Source organism: Argiope bruennichi, chromosome 4 (assembly GCF_947563725.1).
Source record: "Argiope bruennichi chromosome 4, qqArgBrue1.1, whole genome shotgun sequence".
Classification (NCBI taxonomy): domain Eukaryota; kingdom Metazoa; phylum Arthropoda; class Arachnida; order Araneae; family Araneidae; genus Argiope; species Argiope bruennichi.
Genome location: NC_079154.1, coordinates 70,858,350 through 70,882,306, shown reverse-complemented (window position 1 = coordinate 70,882,306; position 23,957 = coordinate 70,858,350). Strand labels below are relative to the sequence as shown.

The following is a 23,957-nucleotide window of genomic DNA, read 5'->3' as shown; positions in this document are numbered from 1 at the left end:
CTTCTAAATTTTATTCCATTCTAAATTAGGATATTAGAAATATGAAAAGATATTTCGTTATCTTTTATGCCTATTTTTCAGAACTGTCTTTTTAAAATGTGCGACATTCTTTTACATCACAGTCACAGGTTTATTTAATCCAAATTTTAATCTAGACCACTGAGTTTTAAACAATATCCATGATGTTTATTCGCGATTTTGTACATAGGAATATACTGAAATTTTCTGATATTTTCTTTTTCGTATATTCCAGCTGCCAGGTAAGAAAGGCGACGGGCCAGGAGGGTGGACCATACAGGCAAAACTTCAAGTCTATCTGTGGTTGGGACTCACCAAGCACAAAAAGCATTTCCTGAAAGGCCTACCGAAAGGCTACGATAGCTCCGTAGAAATCAGAAATGCAGAAAAACTCCAGTCTGCACCGCCATCTTTTATACGATATTCAGGTACGAATATTTCTTCATTTGGAGATTGAAAAGAAAACGTTTTATAACTTATGTTGAATATTGAACAATAAAACTAACTTACCTTTGTAAGATAGTTTTATAGCTGACTTATAATATATATAGCTGATAGATATATACTGACTTATTATATATAGCTGACTGAGAAGATGTGAAAGAAATTAAGAAATAAACTTTAATCTGAAAGTTTAATAATCAAAAGTGAAAATAGGCTTGACCATCACTATGGATACTCGCTATGACTTATCTACTGGAAATAGATGACTTCCAAATCTATAAATTTCTCAAAAAATGTTTTGCATTATCTTGAAACTGAAAAAAAATCTCTTTAATTATATTGATTTCATTTTTATACAGGTTTTTTCTTTACTTTTAATAAATTTTTCAAGTTTAATTTACAATGTTAAGATGCCTTTAATGTTAGGTTTGGTTTGAAAAAAAAATTGTTAAGAGTAATGTTCACTTCAGATGCTTTTTTAATATTATAAAATTTAAACTTATCCATCAAAATATCCAATTGCGTGCGTTTGCTAATTTTAAAATTAAGATAAAAATTACGTTTTTTATCATTAATTCCGAAACAGAATTTTCACTTCCGCTTATATTTCATAATATATACACTTTTAATATGTGCTCACAGTAATTTGTTGCAGAATGATTCAGTTAAAATTTTATCGTATCAAATAACCTGAAATTTTCAAAAATGCATTCTATATTAATCGTTTAATAACCTGAAAACATAAACAATCTTTGCAAGCAAGCTAGTCGCCAGAGGCGGATAGTATTCCAGAACTTACTTCTTTTTTACACGTTCAGGACTTTTATATAAAATTTCATATATTTATTGAATTTTAAGTAGCCTTCCATACTTCTAAAATTTTAAATAGTACATAGGTTTTCATTTTAAATGGCATATTAAGGATAAGTAATACTTTTGTTTATATTTTCTAAGGAGAAAAGTTACTTTTTATATTAAAATAATTTCAAAATTGAATCTGATATGATTATATATATATATATGTGCACATTTCGTATCTCATTTTTTTTCTCAGAAAAACAAGTGTTCGAGCTTCGATGTCACATGTATCAAGCAAGATCTCTCATTGGTTCCGATGCCTCGGGGCTCTCGGATCCTTTTGCGAGAGTTCTGTTTTCTGATCAAAGTCAGACGACCCAGGTAAAGAATGAGAACATTAAATGTATTTCCTTTTACTCATTATTTATTCCATCAAAGAGCAACAATTGACTTTTCAAGTAAAATGGGGTGATTTTTCTTCCGGTTTCTTTCCTTTCTTTTTAGTTCAATAGAATCAGTGTCTATCCTTTTGAATTATACCCAAAATTTTAAAAAAAAATTCTCTCAAACGTCTTTATTAAAATAAATCTGTCCCCAGCTCTAACTAGGACGAAAAGTCTAAATTCAAAGCTACCTGAGAAGCATTTAAATATTATATTTCTGGATATCAAGTACGGAAAAAACATATTCTATAAAATCACACTGAGAGATAAAGATACGAAACAATCCGACCATAGGTAGTTAAAATAAGATACCTAAAATCATACAAATAACAGAAACATAGTCTAAAAGAACTAGCTTTAGAGTTGTTTTGAAAGTTCATATATTCTGTTAAAACTCCCAGGGAAAAAGAGAAGCTTTCAAGATAATTGTGTTATTGCTATTTGTGTGTGTGTGTGTGTGTGTGTGTGTGTGTGTGTGTGTGTGTGTGTGTGTGTGTGTGTGTGTGTGTGTGTGTGTGTGTGTGTGTGTGTGTGTGTGTGTGTGTGTGTGTGTTATTTTTGCAATTGTTTGGTTTGAAATTTGAATATTATATTTGAAAACTTATACCAAACACTTTTAAAAAGGGTAGTTTTTACTACACTCATGTCCAAAATTAAGGCCACAAGCATAAAATATCCGAAAAATGAAAAACTATTCACTGTGTTGCAACGAAATTTCGCACAGAGGTACACTACAATGGAAGAAAGAACATATACACATAACAACATGGAAAAGATTTTAATTGGGAATTAAGAAACATGATATATTAAAAAGTGTTACATTATGAATCAGAGATAAAGCATTTATCTCGGGAAAAGCCTGTCTAATATGGAATGTGACCACAGTGCACTGCTATACAGGCTTCACAACGAGCTTTCATACTGTTTATGAGGGTGTCAATAAATGCTTGGAGCAACAAAGCCCATTCTTCCAAAAGCGCGGCTTTTAACTCTTGGAGGGTATTAGGAGGGGGGTTACGCTGTGCAATGGCTCTTCCGAGACCATCCCAAACATGTTCAATAGGATTGTGATCCGGAGACCTCGATTGACAGTCCATACGTCGAATATCCTCTTGCTCAAGAAAATCATCAACGATCTGGGCTCTGTGTGGAAGCGAGTTTTCATCCATAAACATGAAGTCTGAGCCAAAAGGACCCTGTAACGACCTCACATAGGCTTCAAGGATCTCATCCCTATAGCGATGAGAATTGACAACACCCGCATCGAAGACGTGCAGTGGTGTACGACTGCCTAACATTATGCCACCCCAGACAAGGATTCCTCTGCCACCAAATCTGTCGATTTCTTTTACGTAGGAGGGATGATAACGAGCTCCTCGCTCTCACCAGATGAAGATTCGACGAGAGTCACTCTATGTGATAAATCTCAACTCATCACTGAAAAGAAAACGCACCCATTCTTGCTGTGCCCAAGACTGATGTGTTAGGCACCACAACAGCCGGGCTTTTCTGTTGGATGCAGTCAAAGAGACACACTCAACTGGTCGCCGGGCATAAAGAGCCCTCTCTGCTAGACGCCTGTATACTTTTTGTCTGGAAATTCTTATTCCAGAAGCAGCAGCAAGGTCACGAGCAAGTTGAGGAGCCATTGTCAGCCTATGCCGTCGTGCGCTTAATGCTAAATAGCGATCCTGTGCATGCGTCGTTGCTCTGTGATGGCCTTGGCCGGCCTTCCTGGTTACAGTACCAGTTGTTTGGAATTGATTCCACAAGCTGGATACCACTTTTGGTGCCACTTATAACCATCGAGCCACCTCCGCTTCACACTGCCCAGCTTCAAGCCTGCCAACTGTTCTCCATCTCAAGTCACCGTCTAAACGATTATGAGAACTCATTCTCACTGGAAACAGGTTAATTTTTTGTTTTTTTGTTTTAATGCAATATTCGCAAAATTGCAGGCAGAAATCTCAGCGGCCTTAACGGTCTAATTTCAGTAGTTCCCCAAAAACTAATGCTAAACAACATTTTTTTCCCGCCACAAAGGTTAATATCTTGTTAGTGGTCCTTCACAATATATAAAATATAATTTGTTTAAATCTTACTGGTAGCCATTTAGAATTACTTTGAAAAACATTGTTGTGACCTTAATTTTGGACATGAGTGTATTTCAGCATATATTCACATATTTTCTTCAAGAATGGCTCAATCATAACATGTGAGACTGTGTTTGGACGTGAGAAATATTATAAAACTAATAGTTAATTTGAGCTTTTTAAAAATGACGAAAGTCTTATTAAATAGTTGATAAGAATTTTCGCTTATAAGGAATGAATTCCTTATAAATAAATTATCATTAAATGCGGCCTCTAACGAGCTAATAAGGGGATGTTTGTTTGTAAATATTTTCTTACAAAATTTCATAGCATATTTTTTACACAAGTATCTTTTAAACATATATTTTTAAACATTTTATGTCTATTTATAACTTATTTGAACTAAATATTCAAAGGGCTTTTCGATGATGAATTTTTTAAGGAAATTTCATGTATTTTATGCATCTCAAATTGAATACAGATCGAGAGCTCTGGTAAATAAAAAGTTTTTAACAGTTAGTACGTTTTAACAGAACGTCGTTAAAACAGTTTCCCACGACGAAACCGTTTTAATGAAGTTTCATGCATTTTATCGGGTTTTATCTTTTATCCGATTCTTTTAAGCCAACCTATTGTTTTTTTCTTAATTTTTTTGCTTTGAAATATAGATTAAAAGTTGTCTCGTAAAAATACAATTAGAACAAACATTCAGAAGTGAATCTAGAAGAATAAATTCGAGCCAAATCTTCCTACTAAATAAAAAATTAGATGTTTTTAATGCTTCATACGAAAAGAAATGATAAAAAAAAATCATCAAATAGACTCTCGCATCTATACACGCAAGATTTATTACGTTAGACACACGCTGAGCCATCAGCTTGATTATAAGCAGAGATATAGACGACCCACCAGTCATTTAGGTCCCTAACAGGTTCTTTTCATCCTGACAGGTAATAGATGAAACGCTGAGTCCAACTTGGGATGAAATGCTTCTTTTTAACGATGTCGTCGTCTACGGCAACAAGGAGGACATCAAAGAAGATCCCCCGGTGATCGTTGTCGAGATTTTCGACCAGGACAAAGTGGTAAGACCATCTACCTACTCTCAACCACGCCTGTATTCTGCTGGTTTGCTTTTTTTTAGGAGAAATAAATATTTTATTCACTATTTTGAAAATAAGGTGTAAAAAAGATTTTGTCTAGCATGTCCCATCTCAAGCATTGAAAAATTTTCTGATCATTCCCACTTTTTTTCTGGGGGGGGGGACTAGACTTTGTAAAATTAAATGATTTCTACTGTGTTATTCAGGTATCTCTAAAAGTGATCGATATGTAAATGCAGAGCTGAGCATAACATGATTTTTTTCTATTAATTTACCTTCTCTTGCAATTGTTTAAGAAATAATATTCCATGTCTCCTATGAAAATAAGAAAAATAATTTTGTGATTTTGGTATTAAAATTGTAATTCCGCGTCAAGCAATCGCGTTGGTTACAAAAAATTGGATAACATAGAAAAATTCAGTCAGACAGTAAAATGAATATATAATAGAAAATCTATAGTAATTAAATGTATGAAAGCATTCAGTTTTTCAGAAACATCACATTTTAATAAAAGATTCCGCATAAATATATCACATTTGATTAGACATATTTTCTATGAAGAAGAAGAAGAAATATTTTCATTCAATATAATTGTCATTTTTATAATATATGAATCATTATTTTCTTTTCCAGGGTAAATCTGAATTCATCGGTCGGACTATAGCCAGACCGCATGTCAAATTTTCAGATGAGCCTTACTGCAAACCCGAATTTCCCCCTCAGTTGGAATGGTACGACATTTACAGAGGGTCTGAACAAGCTGGCGAACTGCTCGCTACGTTTGAGCTTCTTCAGGTAAGGAATATAATTTGTATTCATTAAATATAAATTTCAATCACATTAGTTAAATTTAAACTCTTGTGATTTACTATCTGATAGGAAAGTCCTTATGATCTAAATTCTGTGATTGACCAGATATTTTTTTAATGCAAACGTTTTTGTCACAAAACTTTTATAATTTTTAGTACCTAGGAGAATGGGTCTCACTCGGCATTTTTTTGTAAAACCGTAAATAAAATCCTATCCTGTGGCTCATCTAATTGAATCTTATCTAATGAAATCTAAGTGAGACCGCATGAGAAAAATGCATGGAACTCCGAACCTCTAACAACTGCTCCGTTTTTGATACACTGTTGCAGGTCATGTATAGCCACAAACCAATATCTAATTACAAAAAATGGGTGGAAGGGGATATAAAATCACGTTTTTTCGGGAAAGACACCACGTTTTTTCGGAAAGTATAAATATAAACTTTTAAAAGCAAAACCTTATCTAAATATAAAATTTGATCCAAAACCTTAGAACCGTTTCCGAGATATACGAAATAATTTTTTTTTATAAATACAAGAACTGTTCGTTTAAATTTATAAGATGCCCTAGATAATATATAAGTTATCGTTTGATGAATGATAGTTTTTAACTTTAGAGAGCCTTCTTAAAAACTGTCAACACTGAATTATTTTTAAAAACTGTTTTATGTGATTTTTTTTGGTAAAATATGAGAGTGTAATTTTCTTAAATACTACTTTGATATAAAATGGAATATCTACTGTCACTTTAACAATATTATTATGAATGTTTTGTCTTTACTTTCTCAACGAAAATGCTAGTTGTCGTCCTCGTCATTTGACCGCGGTTCAAAATTACGAGGTCCGTCCCAAAATAGCTCTAGTGTTGCTTTGAAACCGAACGGTAATATAACTAAACTCAACGAAAATGCTATGACCGAAAAATATGTTGTAGGCATATATTAATCCCAGATTTACATACAAGTTAGGAAAAGAATGATTGAAAAATTAAGTGCATTTAAAAACATGCTTTCTAAAATTAAAATAAATATTATTATTAATTTTTTTGTGTGCATAATCAAATTTTGTTACAGGTTTTATTTTTTATAATAAATCATATTTTTGTAAGTTTATTCTAATATTATAGAATATAATTACACCTTAAAATTCAAGTAATTGAATTTTAAGAAATAATTTTACACCGTTACAAAAGAAAAACCACAATTATTTGATTAATATCAGTCAGTTGAAGATTAGTAATTAGCTTAGTTTAGAGCTGTCTAATTAGTAATTTTTCTAGAATTTTCTTCGAACTTTTCCGTAGATTATATACAGATACGATCTCAACGGATTGCTAATCTTACGTTTGCATTTCATGTTTCCCGGCAGCTGTCTGAATCGGACGAAAAAGGAGCAGTTCCTGACTTGCCCAAACCCAAAGAAAATGTCTGGAGATCAGATAGAGGCCCGATTCTTCCAGTACCAGCAGTTATACGACCGACGCTTTCTAAATACAGAATTGAAGTAAGTTCCAAGATTTTAAATAGTGAAGAAATTTCCCTCATTGGTCATATAATATTTAAAAAGAAAATGTTCAGCAAAATTTTAAAATTGATTACAACAAAATTGGATCGAAAAGCAAAAATTCATCTTTAAAACTCATAGGAAAAGGTTGCCTAAGCGATCATAACACAGGTGTATTTTTCACATTTCCAACATTGCCTCTACTAAAATAATTTTGGTATGAAATGAGAGTATCCGTACTTTCTTAGATAATTTATTAATAATTTATTTAATTAAATTATCTTTTTTAGCAAAATAGTCTTTTGAATAACAAACATTATAGGAGAACAAATGCATAATTATAATCGTAAACTGTTGGATTTGAATTGTTGAAATGGTAGTTCAAATTCATCAGTTGCGATTCAATGACAGTAAGGTATCACACTAAATATCTGTATTAAAATTATTCATATAATAAAAAATTGTAGTTGCCTAATAATTAATTCATATTAAATTCCATAATTATGCAGAAAAATGCTGAAGATATTACCGGTACATTTCACAATTCCTAAATTTATTTTGACCAAATGCATTTTAGAAAAAATATTTTTGAAATTTATTTCACGGATCTTTCCTTCTTTCAGGTTCTATTCTGGGGACTTCGAGAGCTGAAACGTGTCCATTTGATGACTGTGGACCGCCCTCGAGTGGACATAGAATGCGCCGGCCACGTACTCCAATCTTCCATTATACTGAATTACAAGAAGAATCCGAATTTCTCAACCCCTGTCAAGCATTTTGACGTAGTAAGTGATTACATTCAAAACTGAATTTTAAATTAAAACTAATTTAAAGTTTGGGTTTTACAAAAACAACTAGTTAATTCACAATCAATATGATCTATCAATAAAAGGGAAAATAACTTTTATGAATGAAAAACAAAATTCCTCTTGGGAAGCTGGAAAGCAAAGGTAGATTCCTTTACATCTAATTTATTTTCAGGCAACATTGTTGATGTTAGAAACAGTCAAAATGAAGGCTTGGAAATGACTTTTCAGGTCCTAACGCCTAAGGCATTGCAGTTACCAAAAAAAACTTTAAATGCAAAAATTGTTCGTCTTAATGAGACATTAATTTGGAAAATTGGATTTATTTTCCTATCTTCAATGTTAAGAAAGTTACAGCGAAAGGAAAATTTCGACCTTCCACCTTTTCCATCCCTTTGAACTAAATAGACCATTTACGAATTTGTCCGCTGACGTCCTGGCATAAGGGTAGCGCGTCTTCCCGGGTTCGAGTCTCGGTTCGGGCATGGTTGTTCTTCTTCTGTGTTCTGTCTGTGAGGTGTGTGAATGTGCCCCTCCCTGTAAAAAAGATGTTGTGCTAGCGATTGTGACGCATGAAGTATTGTTCGTCAACAGATTCTGAGACGACCACATTTCGACGACTCCATCTCATTAAGGGTGAGACGCGGAACGATGAGTGCATTTCCTGTATTCCCTTTGACCTTGGATGTCCCCTATTAGATACTAGTAAATGTAAACATCTCCTCCTTTCACCCCTATTTTGACGGATTAAACCCATCCTAACGCATGCTCAAAAGCGGGGAGAGTTTTACAATCCGTTGCCGAACAGTAGCTAAGTCGTACTCTTGGCCCTAGTTGGGCGCTACAGAAAAAACAAGAGACGCACACTCGGCTTAAATCGCTGACAGATAACTGTCAGCTGGCATGTTAAGTGCCATAAGTCACAACAACAAAGAAATCATCCGAGATTTACATTTCTAACAGCATATTCCAAACCATTTAAAATTCAAACAAAATTACTCTAGTTATCCTGTTCTCAAGATAACATAGTCAAAGCGTTATATAATATAAACTTTTGAGCGAAGGTTAGTTTAGGGCTCTAGGGACAATGATCGGTAAAGAAATGAAAAAATTGAGAACCATTGCAATAGGTAGTCTTGCTATAGGAATCTACCTAAAAATAAATAAAAATATAGAGTTACATGATATATAATCTATCTCAACCGTCCACGGAGATAGATACTGAAATATTTTTACATTAGCAATAAACTTTACCATAACACCAATTAACATTAATCAATATGCTGCAACAAATTTTCCTTGCCATCTTTTGTTACACTCTTAAAGAAAAGGTTAACATCCAGAATCTAAACACTAACATCATCTTTGCAGGAGTTACCCGATCAAGAGATGTATTGTCCACCTCTGACCATCCGAGTGATGGATTGTCGAAGTTTTGGCCGTTTCACCCTGGTCGGAACACACGTCATCAACTCGCTCCAGAAGTACGTCTTTAGGCCTCTCACTAAGAAAGAAAGCAATATGTCTCGTAAGTACATCTAGGATCCTTTTGAGGTACCAAAAAATTCTTAACATTATCGTATTACATTTTGCACCATTTCAGATTAGTTAAATTAGTTGAAGTAATTGAAAAATATGATACAAAATACTTAAACACAATATACGTAAGACAAATACAGAGCAAATTGAAAAATATTTTAAGCCTGCATAAATTATCGATATAGTTAAAAACGAATCATAAGGAAGTACTTAAGTTGAGACTTTCATTGAAGTAATTTTGAAATAGTATTGACTTATTGTTTTGGAAAATCGTTATTTTTATATTAGAACTCAGAAAAATAAAAATAAGACATTACATACTCATAGGAATGAGGCATTGACGTTTGCTCCGACATGCGTGTGTTCAATAATCAATTTTAAAGGCGAGTAAAACCGACATCCAAAATCAGTGGCAGCTCAATAATCTGCACTGTGTTAAAAAAAATTATATTTTATAATAAAATACAATTAAAAAGCAATTCTTTAAAAAAAATTTTACTTTTAAATAGCCTAAAATTTCAAATTATAAAAAGTGCCAATAATTTTCTAAAATGTATACAAGAAAATTATGAGTGACTTCTAATAAAAGAAAACGAATATATATTAAAGAAATTAAGATTTTGTGATGCCAACATGAAATTGAAATCAAGGCCTAAAAGATAAATCGATCAAAGACCAATCTTGTTCTGATCAAAATGTATCCAATGAAAAAATGAAACGAAAATATGAAAATTTGAATTATTTTTTCAACATGCAATTCTATCTTGATGTTTCTTCTATGTGTTCAGCTTTACTTATTATAAATAGATCTGATGCTCTGTTTTCTATTTTTTTCTATGGAACTACATTAAAATTTTAGATAGTAGATTCTTAGATTCGCTTTTCAGGTCAATGATTTAATTTACCTTGAATTTGATTTTAGTCAAATTATCAATGGAGGAAAGTGTCATTCTCAGACTTTGAATTGTCATGTTAAGCTAGTGAATTAATCATAATAATATTTTTGAATATGACATTTTATTCCATCCTCTGCTTATTACAGGGTATTCAAGTAATCAAATGCTAATGGTGCAAACCGATGAAGTCATCATAGACATCGACGGCGCTAGTCCAATGGCTCCAAAGGAAACTCTTATCATTCTAGATTTTGTAAGATTTAGAAACGTATTCCAATTTTTTTAACAATACAGGCGTTCTTAGTTTATAGAAGAAAAGTAAATTTATTAAATCAACTTCAGGATGAAAATATCAATGTGAAATGTGCATATAAAATTACAGCAAAAGAACTAAAACTATTGATTTTCTTAGTATCTTCATTAAAAATATATTTCATTTTTCCAAAAGAAGCACAAAATTTAAAAGATATTTGAATTCATATTTATGTCTATAGTTTACATAGTACGCGGATTTAATATTTAAATATTTTAAATAAATATGAAATGTTTCTCCATACGTAATATTTTTATTGCGAAGCTATTATATAAAACAATTTCTGTCGGTTATATAATTTGCCCATTACTTCAAGAGAAGTTTTTATGAATACCTTCTTTAATTAATGAAAGCGAAACGATAGAATGAAAGTTAACATGCACATAAAAAATTTTAATTTACAACTGTTTTATTTTTGATTCGATACTATCTACAATTTGTACAGACTCCCTGTTAATCCGATTGTTCCCATCAAGCCAGCCAGTATTTATTTAAATCTGCACTTTTGAAACTTCATCTGTATATAAAGATGTGTATTTAAATTTAGAACTACGAAAATATTTCTGAAAGTTTACTTCAATATCAGTATTGCAAGTTAATTAATGTGCCATATTGATTTGAAATAGATATAAAATTTTCCAAATAAAATATCATTCATTTTATTGCCTCTCATTAAGTAAAATATAGTTTTCGTGTTTGACTCTCGTACAGTTATGTAAATTTTTTTTATATATATATTTTAATCTGAGGTCATGAAAAAATGTTCGTATGTATATTGTTACAAACCTGGAATGTTGCTTCCCAGCATGATTAGTTCAATTACTGGAAAAACCGTTTTACGATCAGCTCTGTTGGGAATGATCGGGTGCCGCGTTAGTGATCTTAAAGCTTGGCGACGAATTTGGCGACAAAATAAATATTACTGGAAACTTTGAGAATTTTAGCAATTGAATAAATAGAAATCGAGATACGCCTGATTGGTCCCGAACCTTCTCGGCCCTACTCCGAGAACTATACAAGTCCGGCAGTCTTAAGCCGAAATCAATGGTAGTCGGTGAACAATGAAGTCAGTTGTGAAACGAGTCATCGAGAGGAGAGCGAAGCAACGACGGAAAAGTTGTATTAGTCCGGCGAAATGGCAGCGTTGTGTAGAGCCCAAACTATTGCTGAACTGAACTGTGTGCCGAGTCCTGGTGTTTATTGTGGAAGCAGCATCAAATCCTGTGAAGTGTAGCCAGTCGTGTAGTAGTGTGTCGGCAGCTGAATACAGCTAAAGCGAGGAGACGATGACGAATTGCAGCCGTTTAGAGAGACCGTAGAGTGAAGCTTGAAGATTCCCTCTCCTGCTGAATTTTGTCTGGCCGCTTTGTGTGGTGTGGCTGTTATTACTACCAATTACTACTTGTGGTATACTTTTTCTTATTTTACATGCTTTGAATTGATTTGTTTCCTGGTTTAAAGATTAATTTAAATTTACTTACACTTTTTCCGTTACTTTTTGATGAACTAGAGATCTGAAATTTTACATAAATGTGCATTCGATAGGCAATACAGCATTTTAATATTTTTTAGCTTTAAATTACATGGGTATTAAGAATGCCATCTAGATTTGAATTTGAATTTGAAAAAAATATTTCATGTTTATGCTAATCAATTATGAGTTATATTAAAAACTTAAATAAAATATAATAAAAATAAAAAAGTTTTCAGGAACGTACAGCTGTAAGTATACAAAAACTATTTTCTGAAATTAAAAAAAAATGGCTTTCAAAATAGTGTTCCAAAAGCGCAAAGCATTGGAAACAATATTTGAAAAATATATATACCTAGCCTCATTGAATATGATAAAAATAAAATTTCCCGTGAATTCATTGGACTTTTAAACACTTCTTTAACGTATTTAATTTCAATTTTCTAACATATTTTCATCAGTCCACCTCACAATTTTGTTTTTATTTCATTTTTTTAGTAAAATGTATTTTATATACAATTAGAAGTTGATTTTTATTTGGCATGCAATTTTATTAGTATTTTTTATATCAAACTTCTCTGTGTTGGACGAAACTGAGAACAGTTGTCTTGCAGGGCGGAAAGAAAAAAGACCAGAAGACGGAGTCCAACAAGAAGAAGAAGAGTCAAACTGAAGAAGAGAGCATCGAAGACGATGAAGAGAATAAAGATTGGTGGACCCGCTATTTTGCCTCCTACGAAGCGATGATTAAAGTATGGAATTTCTAATCGGTTTCCATTTCCGTTGATTATTTATAATAAGGATTATTTATTTTGATATCACAGTAAAATTTTTTATGTCAATATATTTAAAAAACTAATTAGTTAGAATTCTGTGAATGAATTCCGTAACGCGATTTTTTAATGAAACCCACATTGGCTCAAAAGATACAATAAAATAACCCCTTCATGTCTTGGTTTAATCAGCATTGAAATGAATGATCATTTTCGGAGTAGTTATGCGAGAAAAAAACGTCATTTGCCACCACCTAAGTACTCCAGCATAGAATATGCCCATCATCATAATGGCGGTAATTCGACCCCACACTATTAGGAGATATGTAACCTGCTTACTTATCAGGCAGTTTCTCGTCCATAAAGCCCTTGACATGGAGGATAAGCCACCAAGTATTGATCAATGTGAGATTGTTAGTGGTCTGTTAGGCTTTAACAGACCGCTTTGGAAACTCTCGCAACACAAAGCCGAAATCAATTTTAGACAACGTTAGGAAATCAACTTTCTGCATGCAAAGGTTCTAGAAAAGACCTTTACCATATTTTATTGAAAATAAATTATGAAATAACTTAATAATTAATTAATCACTTAAACTAGCAGTATGGCATGAACCATTATAATAAATAGCAAGACCACCTTGCTAAAAGCCCAGAGAAGTGAATGGTATGTGGGTCCTCTGGCACGTTCAACAATTCTTCTATAGTCATTTATCTCGGCCTAGCAGCTCTTACCTAGGTCCACGCCAAGAATTTCACTTTGCCTGTCCTGTCTCTTCTATTCTCGGTTGACTTGACAAATCGCCAAGCATTTATCTACACGTTTATTATAGCTTTTAAAGGACTTGCTGATTATCAATTATAAAATGAGAACCGCATTATTCTATAAAATTATTAACAGCTGAAATCTTATGATGGATAATGCAGAAGAATTTAGCATCTTTCATAATTGAGACTATAATGATAACGATTTGTTTACGGTTGAGTGACAGCGGATTCCAAGCGCTAATCTTTGAAAAATCCATCACGAATATAAGCTTTATCTACAATTAGTTCACTGTCATGGATGAAAGACCCACACCTTTATGTGATGTGTAAGTATATAGAGTGAGATTTGATTTAAATAACATTGTTTTTATGTGGATTCTATTTAAAACTGACAATTCTCAAAATAGCTTGAATCGGAATTATAATACAAAGAAATTACATCATCCTTCATAGTTGAAATTTTTTATATAATGATTCTAATTTTTAGTAAAGTGAAATGTAAAATTTTCACATTCTGTAAAACTTATTCTACAAACTAAAGAAGGAAATGATTTTTTTCCCATCAAAATCAAATTATAGCTCTAATAAATTGTAAGAACTATTTAAATAATTAAGCTACAAAAATTTAGAAAATTAAAAAAAAACGCACATGAGAAATTTTTTATCTTTTATCATACTTTTATTAAGTGATGAGTCTATAAATATATATTGAAGAAAAAAAGGTTAGTTGGAAGACAATTGTATGCTTTCAAACCTTATCATGTTGACAGTTGGTAAACCTATTATCATAGTAATTAGTTGTCTTATGGTAAAAATTAGTTGCTTTCCTCAGCTTAATAAAAATGTGAAACAGTTCTTTTAATAAGAAATGCACTTTTTCTTGTTGTATTTTACGAGATCAGAATCGTGGAATATTAAATATTATATATTAATCCTAGGATCTGTTAGCTCTGTTGGGGATTTACGCGGCGAATATTTAAAAAGCATTTGTTTTTACAGCAACACACAAATAAGACATTGCAGTAAAATGATTAACTAAGAACATGATGAAAGGTTAGTAACAGCATCGGAAGGATCTTCAATCATATAGAATTCATGTGATGTAAACGTCTAGGAGCTGGAGCATGCGCAGATTACAAAACAGCAGATTCTACTGTAGGATGAAAGGGGTTGGAGAAAATGAGCACTGACATCTAACAAGCTTTTCTCAAATTATCAACTTTTCAGACCTTTGGGAAATAAAACAAATTGTACAGTGTGCAGTATGAGCTGAGTCTCAGCAAGCTGACAACATTTATTTCAATTCGTAATGAATAGCTTCCAAAATATACAGTGTAATTGATTTCAAAGGAAATCCAAAAATTTCATGCAAATCTATAACATTTTAACCCACGTCCAATTTTATTTTTGAAATTTAACATTTAAACAATATATGAATCTCTAGAGCTTGATAGATGAGTTTAAAAAAATTTCTTTGGATTATTTTATATTTTTTTATTTGAAACACCTTACTATCCAAGTGCTTTAAAAAATTGCAAAGTTTATTTTTTTCGAACAAAAAAGACAACAAAAAATAATTCACTTGAAATAGCCAAAAAGAATTTTAAAGTTACCCATTCGGAATCAAGTTGATTCAAATATGTATTTAAAAACTTAAATATGGTGAATACTTTTAAAGAAATATGTGTTTAAATACGTCTGATTTACGAATATGAAAATCTATGTTGAAAATATTATCCTAAATACAGTGCCATTCATTAAATAGCTTTAATTAATTATAAAATATTTTATAAAAGATCATCCCTGCTAATTTTCTTTTATAATACAATTCTCTCTAAAACAATTTTTAAATATTTTTCTAGGAAAAAAGTCAGGTGACCACAGATAGCGTCAATAGCCTTGGAGCTATGAACGGCGATGCCAACGTCTGTTCAGATGATGGTGGCGAAGAACTGAGCCTCAAAGAAACCCGGAAAGTAGAGAAAGAAATCCAAAGATTGGAAAACCAACACCAGCCTCCTCAACCCCAACAAAAAAGGACGCTTAAGGGGACGTCCACGGCTGTTCGACTGGCTCAACGACTGTCCCCAAAATCGCATAGGAAGCTGATGACAGACGAATCTCTCATCAAAGTAGGGGGTGGTTTAGATGCGCGAGGGTTTTTGAAATATCAAGATTGCTCTTGACAGAATGTGATTGAAAATGGCGAATGTTTTTTTGTTGTTTGTAGATATACCCTTGCGAGCTAGAGAACGTGATTGATTTTGGGGGATTCAAAGAGTGGCTCCACTCCTTTGAATTGTATCGAGGAAAAAGGACGGGGGATGAATTGGAAGATTCGAACAGAATAGTGGGTGTTTTTAAAGTAAGCATTTCGATTTAATTCTAAATTTTGTGAAGACTCTTGTATGATATTTGATTCTTAAAGTTGAAGTCATATACTCCTGCTCTTAAATTCTCTTTATATTGGGCATTCTATTTTTTCGTAATCTTTACATCGTTGAAATTTAAAGCAAGTGCAATCTAATATTCAGTGCATGTTTTAAGTGAAGATAGAAAAACATAATGATAATCTCAGAATTCAGATTTAGATTTTTATTTTTAAATAAGCCATATAAAATATATTTTTTTCAATTGGTAGATGATTTATGAAAAAAAAAGAAAGAAAAGAAACTTTATGAATTAGAGCGCAACATAATGTAAGATCATTTTAATATTAAATTTTAAATTGAATAATTTTATTCTCTAAATTTTAAAATATAAGTTTGCAATCTTATTCTCAAAATAAGTTTATATATATAATTCAAAAACGAGACTTATAGTGACATTAAGAGTTAAGACCGAAAAATAAAGATTTCGAAAAGTAATGGATACATTTTTTGATTTCATAATTTTTCAATTTTATCCTACCGTTTTGTGCAATGCATGCTTTTTAATTAAGAATTAAATCTCTTCACTGAATTAGAATTTGTCCTTATATAGTAAAGTTGAAATTTTCAGACAATTTGATAAGTAATGAATCATTTTCTTAAAAAGTAAAATTCATACATCATTTGTTAAATTATTATCTATTAAAAAGTATATATGAGAAAAAGAGAAATCTATCATATAATATGAATTTTTAAAAAGTTTTTCCAACAATCAATAATATTCATAAACAAATGAAACTTAATACAAACCAAAACAGTATTCCATGTTACATGATCATTAATAATGAGTTTATGTTTTCATAACAAAGTTGAAATTCATCAATTCTATTTCCCTTTAGGGATTTTGTAGAAGAAAAAAGAGGGGACCTACTGCCAGATTCAATACATAGTGCAGTCAAATAGTAGCCACCATATGCGTTTATGTCACCGCTGTTAATAAAATGACTCCCACAAACCTCTAAATAATCAGTTTTTGATTGAAAAAAAATCCTCTACAATTACTTTTTTCTTTTCTTCCAGGGATCCTTAAAAGTGTATAAAACACCTTTACCAAAAGATATCCAAGATCCTTACCTGACCATTACTGATCCCTCAGCAGGTTTGTTTCAAGGATTACCCAGTAACGAACCTATTCATGTACTTGTTCGTGTCTATGTCGTCAAGGTAACAGATCAATTATGTTGATTGAAGTACCAATATAAATATTGAAATACCGACATCTACCAGCTTCAATATTTAATTAAAAGCTGATAATTTTGTTTTTTGTATTCATTTCCTACTAGGCCACAGATCTACATCCGGCAGATTTGAATGGCAAAGCTGATCCCTACATTGTTATTAATCTCGGCAGCAAAAAGACAAATGATAAAGAAAATTATATATCGAAACAGTTGAACCCAGTTTTTGGAAAGTAAGTTTCAGATTGGCATTCTTTTAGCAAATATCTGATGTTTTTATGAGTCATTCAAATGAAATAATTTGTTTGTTTCTTTTCTCCTTGTAATGTCTAAATTATAAAAAATATGTTATTATATTTGAGCTAAAGGATTTTTTTTTAATTTTAAAATGAATTTTAATTTTATCTAGACTATGGAGGATTGCTTTACTGTTGTTTTTAGATAGGAAGGAATTTTATTTATTAAGTAAATTTATTTTATATAATACAATCGTTATTTTATTCATTTGAGCTGAAGTAAGCAGTGTACAGGGTGTTTCAAAAACCTTGACCACGGCTTTTATTCCTTAAATATTGATCATAGACATATACTGTAAATTACAAAGTTAAGTAAAAAAAGGTGTAAAATGCTATGAAATCGATTAAAATTTTCAGGGGATTAAATTTCAAAAAATACAAAATTTAATTTTTATACAGACCTTGTACAAAAAAAAAAGCACCAATGAGTGAAATGTGCCCCATTCTCTAATAAGTTCATGTACAAAATTTCACCATTTTATCACAAAAAGTCTCAAAGAGGTGAAACTATTTAAATGCTGACTTAAATCACTTTTCGGTGCCTGGATATGAGTTCGCAAAGAGGAAAAATAATGTCGGATGTTCGTGTTTTAGGGGTCGAACACAAATTAAAATAGAAAGTAATGATTGAATGATAATTTTGCTATTTATTGGTTCAAAAGTATTAAAAATTTGTAGAAATAAAACTTAAAGGAAAGATTGCATTTTACAAGATCATTGACTGTGCTATTTTTTATATTCTGTAATTCATGATATAAAATTTTAAAGCATTTTTCAGGAAGTATATATATTAAAATTTGCATTTAAAATTAAAGACATAAAGCATATTTTATTTCCTTATGATTCATTCCTGCGTCACGTCATCTGCACTCAAACTGTAAATATTTGCATTTTAATTTGTGATTGACCCTTCACCAGCTTTGTTTTAATATATCTTTGAGAGTTTTCATGATAAAATTCTGAAATTTTGTATTAGACTACATTTTACTCATTGGGAATTCTTTTTGTACGGGGTCCGTATAAAAATTTATTTTTTTTAAATTTAATCCCCTGAAAATTTCAAAACATTTTGCACCATTTTTTACACAACTTTGTAATTTAAAGTATATGTCTGTGATCAATATTTAAGGAATAAAAGCCACTATCAAGATTTTTGAGACACCCTGTATATATTTATATAACATTGAATCTCCGTTTGTTTGTTTGAACCTTATATAATCTCACATCCCTCGACAGAATGGCACAAATGTTTTCCTAGGAATTTAAAAGGATTAACTAAATTATGAAAAAATTTTATGACCCACTAAAAAAGGTGAAATGGAGGAAGAATGATTTTGCACTTTTATGCCATAATTTTGTAATATATCATTGCAAAACAATTATCTTTACATCATTGTTTAAATATGAAAAATGAACTCTTCAGTGACAAATTTTATTTCTGTACAATATTTCTCTAATTTAAATTATTTTTTCAAAATTAATTTAAGTACAATTTATGGCAATGCCTTTGTTTAGTAGAAATATGAGTTTATTTTACTGTTTAATCATGTCTGTATCTCGCAGGCATTTGCCAAATTAAAGTTCATTTTTCCTTTTCTCCGTTTGTTTTATTTCTTATTATTTTTTAATATACGAACGCAGTAATTTAATTTTAAATTTTAAATTATTGCATTTTTTTTTTTTTACTGTTTGCCTTAATTTCGAATTAAAAATTGACGATTGAATTATGTGAATATTAGTGAATGCTTACCAATATTTCTCTGGACATTTATTTTGGTAGCATTATTTCATTGTGTGTTTCTTCATGTTCAGAAATGCATAACAGCAAGAAGTGGTGTTCATATGATCATTCGTTTTCCTCTTCTATGCTATGGATAAAGATACTTAAATTCTGATCAGTAATATCGAATATTCAGCAAAGAAAATACACTACGTGTTATATCAATTTGATTATTTTCTTCTCCAGATGTTTCGAATTCGAAGCTACTTTCCCTCAGGACTCCTTGCTCAATGTCCAGATCTATGACTGGGACCTGTTGGGATCGGATGATTTGATTGGCGAGACAAAAATAGATCTCGAAAATCGCTTCTATAGCCGACACCGAGCCACTTGTGGATTAGCACAGAAATACGCAACGTGAGTTCCTATTTTAAAAATTAGACGCACATGAAATAAATTTTAATAGCTTGAAGAGATACAGTCAGTTTTCTTTATTGGCCAATACTTGTTATTATCAACGTATTCTCTTCTTTCAGCTCTGGGCCCAATCAGTGGAGAGATCCACTGAAACCAACACAGATTTTAGCCAAGCTGTGCAAAGATTTGAAATTAGATGGTCCTTACATCATGCACAATAGAATTAGAATAGGAAACAAAGCTTTCACTTTCCAAACGGACGGAGATACAGACGGTGAGTGTATAATATAATGAACATTAAATAATTGATCTCCTGAATACTCATCAGCATTTTCTTTTAAGTTTTAATCTCAATACAATACGGTCTAACTTCATTCAAAGCTTTCAGCTTCTAATTATAACACGTTTTACAAATATCCTATAGATGAATGGGTTTACCAAACAGAATTCAGAAATGCAGTTAATCTTCAAAATTAATTTAACTAAATATATAGAGAGAGAAGCGAATTCTGCTACGTTATGGTCATTTGATTCAAAATTTATCCAATATTAAGGTAGTAACTATTAGAATGCAAAGCATTATTAAGTTTTACAAATAAATATTTAAAGCTTTAAGATCAAGTAGTAAAATTATTCATAATAATGTAAGATGCGGGATAAAAATCCGATATCATTTATCTAAGCCCTTTGCAGCATAGAGAGACCTGCATCAAGGAGATTTCCTTGCTGCTTTTTAATACTGCCTTGGAGAAATATATCCGAGATAGTGGATTAGATCAAAAGGGTACTCTGTGGAATGCCGATGACATAGATATTATTGGAATATCATAAAGGGCAGTGAGAGAGGTCTTTCAAGCTTTGGAAACTTCTTCCACAAATATGGGCCTTATCATCAACGAAGATAAAACCAAAATTATGTAATTCTCGCCCTCAACTATAAAGCACAGTTTCCTCTGTGTATTAATAGTCTACCTTCGAAAAAGTCGATCCTTTCAAATACTTTAGCGCAATGATTAATGACAATAATAAACTGAAAACAGAAATTGACAACAGAATAAGAATGGCTAATAAATATTTCTTTGAACTGAAAAAACAACTAAGATCCAACTCAATCAGTCGAAAAAACTAAACTAAGAATTTATACGACTCATATTACACCTGTTCTCCTGCATGCAAGTGAGACTTGGATTCTTAACTTGGATATTAAGCGTTCTCTGAATATGTTCGAGAGAAAGATTCTCAGAACTCTCTTTGGCCCAGTACTAGAGAGAGGATGTTGGCGAACTGGATTCAATTTTGAATAATACAAACTCTATAGGAAACCACAGATAACAGTGATTATCCGTAGAAATAGGTTAAGATGGCTCGGCCTCATCTGGAGAAGCCCTGAAAACAGTGCCCTCAAAATATCCACTTTTAAAAATCCTACGGGATCCTGGGCTAAAGGAAGACCTCCATCTAGATGGCTGGATGATGAGGAAAGAGACTTGAGGGTTCTGAGGATAAAGAACTGGAAACTGCGCGTGTTTGAGACAGCCAAGGTCTGCAAGGGGCTGTTGTACTCATGAAGAAAAGAAGATGAAGCAAAGATATTAGGAAAATGCATAAATTTAGGGTTATTACATTCATGTGCGTGAATTTAGAAAAAAAATCGCGGAGGAGCATTATTCAAGGATAATGTGTTGGGCATAATTATAAATCTGATTTAAAAAATTTGCGAAAACAATATAATTACAGTACATATAGCATGCATCAGCGGATACGATATATTAAATTTTATGTTAAAGGCAGTTTAGTCATAATATAAACTTTCATGTTTGGAAGTACTTAGAACCAAAAGTAATCATCAGAATGTAACCACAGTCCATATACAAACTATGAAAGACATGGGAAGATAAATTCTGTAAAATAATTTGGAACAAACGTAAATGTAAGAAAAAGCTTTAGTATTGTCAGAATAAAAATGGGTCCATAATTACAACAAATGCAAAACAAATGGGTTATATAAAATTTCATTAATGTTCGAGTTATAAAATAAAATACAGCTACAAAAATAGATAACATTCAGTATGGGACATACAAAAAATAATATAATTTTTTACCAGGGTTTTCAGGGCCATTTGTAGCCTTTTTAACGTGTCGATCTTCCCTGTGACTTTTGGTACTTTCTTTTGCAAAATTCATTTATCCATGTCTTCCAGAATCTCAGTTATAAAATGTTATTTCATTCCGTTCAATATTTTTAGCTACAGGTGTCTTTTAAAAGTAAAATTATGAACATCCTGTACTTTTTTGCTTGGTTATTATAGAGTTTCAAGTACAAATTGCATTGAGATTTTTCCAGGGGGTTACATCATTTCCTTTCGAATTTATACGTTTCTATTAGTATAAAATGCAAAGCAATATTATTATTGTATATTCTCAATACTGTGCGTCTTCAGAATATTGAACAACAGCATGGGGATATTGTACATATCTTGTCTTTAAGATTGGCCAAAAAAGGTTGCGAAACTCATTTGAAAACAATATTAGTTGGCCGCCTTGATTTCTTGAATTTTTTTCTCTCCTATTTTACACATTTTAGATTTAGAATGATTAAAAAAACAAAAATCTCGAATTTGAAAAATAAAAACAACGTAATCTGAAAATTTCTTTGACATATTTATTTCTAATAATTTTTTTGAAATAAGGCCATATTTTTTTTTTTTTTTTTTTTTGTAATCTGTCTGTACAAAATTGTGGCTTTTTCTAATAATGGTGCAAAAAAAAAAAATTAAAATCGAAAAATCTAAAAAATCTAACCACAACAGAAGATCAGACCGTAAAAGAAAAGATTGTATGTATTAATTTCTATTATATTTGACTGGAGTCATTATTTTTTAAAGATTCTGAAAATTCTGAGTGAGAATTGAAAAAGCTTTATCAAATTTGTAATAGTTTTGGTCCTTTTGTAGTGGTGTACAGACCACTTGTCTGGTCTCTCTCAGCCTATTTACGCCTTTGATCAAAGCTAAAATTAGACTGTATTCCGACACGGGACATTTCAAAAGAAGGCGCCAGATGGAAGTAATCAAGGTAATCGGCTGAATCTGGCCCTGATTAGGTTATTAGGGGCAGCTATTTTATAGGCTCATCTTCCTTTTTTGAAATATTCGATTTACTTAGGCCTAACTAAAATTTATGCGATGATTCTACAGTCTTAATAGTCTAATTGCCTATATATATCTGCAATTTGAATTTAATGGATTTCTTCCCTTAATTTATGCAATGAACTACAGCTTGAATAGTCTTAACTATATATATATATAATGCAATTCGAATTTAATGCGTTTCTTTCCTCAGCGGAGAAGCTGCACGAGGAGCACATGGCGCTGTCCGTTCTGCACCGCTGGCACGAGATACCGCGAGCCGAATTCAAGCTGGTACCTGAGCACGTCGAGACGCGCCCTCTCTACCATCCGGATAAGCCCGGCATCGAACAGGTATGTCTCCCACCCCCTCTATTTTACGCTCTACAAGCTGCATTTTTCTACGCCAAAAAACAAAATTGCTACCCTCTAATACAGAAATCGTATGAGATATATAGTTACCCAGTTGTGAATTTTTATCTCCCTAATTTATTCTGTTATTTCTCTCTGTATAAGAAAGTAAGATAATATAATATTAACTTAAGGAATTTCATTTCCGCTTCTATTTCATAGTATGCACACTTTTTAATTTGGCCGCTCTGTAATGTTTAGAAACTAATTTCATTTATTCTATACTTTCCAGTCTCAACAAATAATATTGTGAAAATTTAAATAAATGCTTTCTATATTAATAATCAAGCGTACAGGAAAACCAATAATCCAAGAGTACAAGCTAATCGCCGCCAAAATAAATTTAAATGTGTGTTTCTTTTTTCCAAGGCTACCCTTAAGTATGCTTCAAAATTTAAGAAAAAAAATTCAATCAAATACATTCATTTTCTTCCTCTTTAGGGTAAACTCGAAATGTGGGTCGACATGTTTGCGATGGACATGCCCTTGCCAAAACCTCCCACCGATATATCACCCAGAAAGCCAAACAGGTATTAAGTTTTGTAATACTTTTCCCATTTTCGAAAAAATCATCATTATCATCCCTATGTTTGTTTACGTGAGT

At 31.8% G+C, this 23,957-nt stretch overlaps 1 protein-coding gene across 2 annotated transcripts in view; it reads left to right on the top strand.

The window, feature by feature from the left end:
* LOC129965499 (otoferlin-like) overlaps positions 1-23,957 on the top strand; it is a 515,039-nt gene that overhangs the window by 474,882 nt on the left and 16,200 nt on the right. For both annotated transcript variants that reach the window (XM_056079452.1, XM_056079451.1), the window contains exons 24-40: positions 254-446; positions 1,517-1,641; positions 4,747-4,881; positions 5,533-5,694; positions 7,077-7,211; positions 7,835-7,996; positions 9,389-9,545; positions 10,599-10,705; positions 12,851-12,988; positions 15,637-15,906; positions 16,005-16,139; positions 17,224-17,367; positions 17,487-17,614; positions 19,644-19,814; positions 19,934-20,088; positions 23,157-23,296; positions 23,795-23,883. In XM_056079452.1, coding sequence (XP_055935427.1) covers positions 254-446; positions 1,517-1,641; positions 4,747-4,881; positions 5,533-5,694; positions 7,077-7,211; positions 7,835-7,996; positions 9,389-9,545; positions 10,599-10,705; positions 12,851-12,988; positions 15,637-15,906; positions 16,005-16,139; positions 17,224-17,367; positions 17,487-17,614; positions 19,644-19,814; positions 19,934-20,088; positions 23,157-23,296; positions 23,795-23,883 — 2,546 coding nt within the window. The remainder of the gene's footprint in view (positions 1-253; positions 447-1,516; positions 1,642-4,746; positions 4,882-5,532; positions 5,695-7,076; positions 7,212-7,834; positions 7,997-9,388; positions 9,546-10,598; positions 10,706-12,850; positions 12,989-15,636; positions 15,907-16,004; positions 16,140-17,223; positions 17,368-17,486; positions 17,615-19,643; positions 19,815-19,933; positions 20,089-23,156; positions 23,297-23,794; positions 23,884-23,957) is intronic.